This window comes from Cornus florida, unplaced genomic scaffold, assembly GCF_030987335.1.
Source record: "Cornus florida cultivar Cherokee Brave unplaced genomic scaffold, ASM3098733v1 CherokeeBrave_3.0.0_Hap2_Chr10, whole genome shotgun sequence".
NCBI classification, from domain to species: Eukaryota; Viridiplantae; Streptophyta; class Magnoliopsida; order Cornales; family Cornaceae; genus Cornus; species Cornus florida.
This window is the reverse complement of record NW_026775580.1, coordinates 98,820,046-98,825,397: the sequence shown is the minus strand read 5'-3', so window position 1 is coordinate 98,825,397 and position 5,352 is coordinate 98,820,046. Positions and strand designations below refer to the sequence as shown.

General features: G+C 38.8%; 1 protein-coding gene across 1 annotated transcript; it reads left to right on the top strand.

The window, feature by feature from the left end:
* Positions 1–500: 500 nt before the first annotated feature.
* Positions 501–2,003, top strand: LOC132279487 (stemmadenine O-acetyltransferase-like). Its single transcript, XM_059781475.1, has one exon. It carries the CDS (start codon positions 590–592, stop codon positions 1,916–1,918), a length of 1,329 nt encoding a protein of 442 aa, XP_059637458.1. The 5' UTR covers positions 501–589; the 3' UTR covers positions 1,919–2,003.
* The last annotated feature ends 3,349 nt before the right edge of the window (positions 2,004–5,352 follow it).

The following is a 5,352-nucleotide window of genomic DNA, read 5'->3' as shown; positions in this document are numbered from 1 at the left end:
AATTACTTTATTTTCCTTTCTGTTTTATCTCTTACTATTATATAAATAAAAAATACATCCGCAATAATCTCATGACACATCAAACTATGAAAAAAATTCCTTCTTGTAAGGAGACAATTATTGTTCAATTTTATGTGAAGTACGTATCAATTAAATGAATAAACCTATAAGTAGGTCCAAACTTGTAAGTTCCTGGATTATATTTTATCACTATAGCTGCTATTTAAACTGAGAGAGAAGTTGATCTTGAAAGCCAATCATTTTCTTAAATTATTTTAAAATTTTCTACTACACATATGATTGTTCCTAATCTTAATTCTTATTTTCTTTTTACCTATTTTTTTTTTTTGTCATGTCGACAATGCCACGTTTAGCTGAGTAGACATTTTGCATTATGTGTTCAAACATCAAACATGCACGTAATGGGCGCATGAGGAGTGTTGTTTCCATCTTTCACGATGCGACACTCTATTTAAGCCAATTTTGGGAAAGCCATTCACCACACACACTTGCAAAATAACACAAACACAGTGCGTCACAGTTTTTACACACAGTACTGTTTGAATGCATAAACCTTCTAAGAAGAGAAATGAAGGTTGAAGTTGAATTTATTTCCCGCGAAACAATCAAACCATCTGCTCCAACTCCTCACCACCTCCAAAACTACCAGCTCTCCTTCCTTGATCAAATATCCCCTCCAGTCTACATGCCTATGATCCTCTTCTTTTCAGCTGACTCCACCACCAAACTGACCAACACCGAAAAATCCGACCGCCTTAAGATCTCCCTATCGGAGACCTTAACTCGCTTCTACCCACTGGCCGGACGACTCATTGACAACACCTCCATAGCCTGCAACGACGAGGGAGTCCTCTACACCGAAGCCCGGGCCAAGTGCGGACTCTCACAAGTGGTCACTGACCCAAACCCTAATGAATACAACAAATTTCTTCCCCATGAACTGGACAAAGTGGATGACACGTTGTTGGCCATTCAAGTCACTTACTTCAACTGCGGTGGAATAGCCGTCGGCACATGCTTTTCGCATAAAATCGCGGATGGCTTGTCCATTGTCATGTTCATCACTAGCTGGGCGGCAACTTCTCGTGCGGAAACCAATATTCCATGTCCAACATTTGATGGAGCCAAGTTCTTCCCACCTCGAAACCTGTCCGGGTTTCAACCACAGACAGGGATGACCAAGGACAAGATTGTGACAAAGAGGTTTGTTTTTAGCAACCCTGTCGTGGCTGCTCTCAGAGATAAGTACACTGAGAGCTCCGACACAGAAAACCCGATACGTCCAACACGTGTTGAGGCGTTATCGGTGTTTATCTGGAGCTGTTTTGTTGCTTCCACAAGAGCATCATCAGGACATGATGAGAGGCTCTACACAGTGCTTCATGCGGTGAACCTCCGTACAAGGATGGACCCGCCACTGCCGGAATATTCTTTCGGGAATCTGTACCGGATAGCAATAGCCACGCCGTCCATGGAAGCCGGGGATAAGTGTCGAGGCCTTGTGAGGCAGATGAAGAGCACCGTAAAGAGTATTGACGGAGAGTTTGTAGAGAAACTCCGGGGAGGTGAGGAACACTTGAATTTCATCAAAGAGAGAGCAGAGAAGTTCATGAAGGGAGAGGTGGTTTCGTTTAGGTTTACAAGTTTGTGCAGGTTGCCTTTGTATGAAGTTGAGTTTGGGTGGGGGAAGCCGGTGCAGGTGGGTTCCACAAGGTTGACATTCAAAAATCTGGTGACTTTCATGGACACCAGAGAAGGGGATGGTATAGAAGCATGGATAAATTTGGAGGAGAAAGACATGGCTAAGTTTGAAGTTAACAAGGAGTTGCTTGCATATGTTTCATTCTCAAAGAAGAGGTCCAGAGTTCCAGAAGCATGCGCATGTGTGATTACTTAACCTTCCAAATATATATATGTATGTATTGCCCGAAGAAGTAGCTTCAAGTGTAAAAGTAAGTTTGCTTGTTTGAGTGTTTGTCAGTAGATTTAAACTCGTGTGAATTCATATATCTACGTGACTTCAAGAAAAAATAAAATAAAAATGTATTTTTATTATTTTTACTTAAATGTGAAATTTAAAAGTGTAATTAAACTATTGGAACTGAAAATTTGATCAATTCAATGCGAATCTCACACTTTTCATTTTGAATTCTCTTAAAAACCAAAGCTCTAAACCCCTACTTTTCTTTCTCTATTCACAATAGCATGAATATTACTATTAGATAGAGAATATATAAACTTTGAAAAGGTCGTGGACGTTTGGTAACTGGGTGGAAGATGGTCCCACGTCCTTTCTTATGGTAGAATTTTGACTTCTCATAAAGGACAATGTGGTCCTATACAAACGCATGCCACAAGGTGGCTCAATAAGAGAGGGAAGGGAATGGGTTCACATATTTTGGCAACATGAGGACACATTAATTCTTTTGCTTTTTAATTTTCGAAATGCCAAAAAAATAAAAAAAATAAAAAGAAAAGAAAAACATGAGAACACATATTTAACCAAGTCAATATTGTATATAAATTTATTTTTGGGATAAAATCGCATAACTTCTATCTATTATTATATTGGTGCAAAAAAATTCCCATTTAAATTAAACAGCCCCTAAATAATGAAAAAATTATATTAGGTTGTGAAATGACAAAATTAATCTTATGATTTGATGTTAAATTAAAAATTCTAATAAAAATAATTTTAAAATTACAAAAATACCCTTTTAAATGGGTCTTCTTCCTCATTTCACCCTCCAAAAATTACCCAATCAATTGCAATTATGTTAAAGTGAAACCCTCCAGATTTGAATGGCTTTGACTAAGTAGTAGCAAAAAGCCAATTCAATCTACCAGACACGGCAGAACTGGTACCTCAAGTTTTATATCATTAAACCCTGTTATTCCCCATCAATGCTGATCCATCAAGATAGTCATTTCAGACCAAGAAAAAGCACAATTTCACTTGATCACCTTTGATAAATAGGATAAAGGAAGCAAACGAAAAGAAAATGAAATTCAAAACTCATGCTTTAAGCAGTTTATTCATTACACACACACACACATATATATATATATGGTTGAATTAAGCTAAAAACAATACTGGCAACAGGTTATTGAGGGAATTGTTTCCTCAAACCCCAAACAAGTCAAATTTAAAAGTCAAAATTTGAATTTTTTCCTTTTCTTTTTCTACATTTTCTCAGCAACCAAAGGATAAAAAATAACCACTAATACCTTTAGTTTTCTGAATGCAAGAAGTCAAAAAGTCTTTAACTAAAAAAAAAGAAGTCAAAAAGTCCAAATTAGAAGAGAAATTGAAGGCACGATCCCAATCAGCTTCCCTGAAGTACAAATATTTTTTAAAACATCAAATTCATACTCATCCCAACATTACATACATCAAAGAAACACTAATCCTCTGTTCCGTTGCCGAGATTAAAAAAAATATATATATATCTCAAACTCAACTCGAAAAAGAATTCACAATTACAATTTCTCTTCCCAAATTTTCCTGCAGTTTCCCCGGCAACCAAACAGAGGCCACAAGAGATATGAACAACTCACAGATCCTTAACGCAAAATCTGGAGCGATTACTGATTTCGCTAGTGAGAATCGATTTGTTGACGTTCGAGAGCTGAGCGTAGACATGTGTAGGTGCAAAATTTCGCCCAACCAATAATGATTGAGAAAAATAAAATAACTCACTCAAAAACAATAAAAATAAATAAGAACAGTGTGTAAAGAAGCGTAGAATTGCTTAATCCTTTATTGGAGGTCTTAGCCTCTATTTATATACAAAAGATTGTAAAATTATGGAAGGACTCGCGTTGCTTGCCCTCCAATTCTTTCTATATAACCATTCTTTTCTAATAGAGTTCTTTCCATTGTCGAATCTTCCATACATAGAAATTGCCTTGTACAGAACTTCCTATCCGAATTTTCCTTCTACAGTAAATCCTTCAAATGGTAGGATTTGTGCATTCTTGGGCTGAATATATTTTGATCCGGCTGGGCTTGGGTAACAGGTCGGATGTTAAATACTTATACGCTGGGCTGACGACAAGCTGGGCTAATGACTTCTTGATTCGGCCTTGATGGAAGTTGGAGGATAAATAACAATGGTCTTGGGCTGTAAATACCCTCAATTTGGGCTTGAGCATGATGGGCCTTATATGTCCTTGGAATGTAGATATGGGTAGTGGTGACGTGTGCGCTTTTTATTGGAGGGAGTTTTTTTCCCTCCACACTTTGCCCCAAATTCCATTTTTAATTGAGTGACGGCTCCTATTAAAGAGGGAATTGAAACCGGTTTTTACTTCGCTTCAGAAACGGTTCGTGGTCTTTCGTTATTACTCCGTCACACAAGATTTTGCAAGAGTTACATTTGCTCTTGCTGCACTTCTGCGTCTTTCATTCCATCGTTTCCTTCGCTTTGTCAGGTTAGTCTCGCATCTTTCTCTTCAATCTTTCATTATGAGTACTTCATCTACTCCCGAACGTGCAAACCTTGGGGATTCTGAATCCACACCTTCATCTTCCCCCGTTCGCATTAGGGCTCCCCCTCCTAGGGTTTCTACAGATCGCCCTTCGTTGAATCCATTAGGTACTTCCCCTCTCCCAACCGAAACATCCACCTCAGGCTCTGATTATGTTCTTACCCATGAAGAGAAGAAAGCAATCATCTCTATTCGCCGCATCAAGTTCTCTATTGCTTCGGTAATGGAAGAATTTGATATTCCTGAGGGAGTAGAAATTGCAGAATATCCCGAGGGTGCCGATTTCACCTCCGGCGAGGGAATTGAGGAGGATGAGTTGCTTCTTTTGGTAGGGCACCTTAACGCCCTCCGATTCCCTCTTCATCCCTTCTATCATTTAGTTTTCAATAAGCTAGGTCTCGCCCCCCTTCAGGTAAATCCTAATTTCTTTCGCATCCTTTCGGCACTGTTGGTGCGCCGGAAATTAGAGGCTCTAGATTTGACCCTTGCCGACCTTCTGCTTACTTACAATATATCTAAGCATGGGACCGAGCCTGGTCGCTTCTTTTTTACTTCTCCCCTTCATCAGAGGATATACACGAACCTCCCTTCATCCGAAAAGAAATGGAAAGAAAGGATGGTTGTAGTTAAAGGAAAATGGTTCGTGTCCCAATCAATTGCGCTCCCTATCCCGCGCAAATTCGGGAAATTAGGTATAGAATATTTAACCTCCCTTCATACCAAGTGTTCTGGTTGTTTTCTTTGCCAAGTCTTAATATTTCGTCGTATTTATGAGTTTCTTGGTGTTTTTTTAGCTACATTCCCATCCTCCGCAGCAAGGAACAGACTTTCTTTTCTTGA

What these genes read in the sequence shown, in the direction of transcription:
- LOC132279487 (XM_059781475.1), top strand. Translation starts at nt 590, where the DNA reads ATGAAGGTTGAAGTTGAATTTATTTCCCGCGAAACAATCAAACCATCT.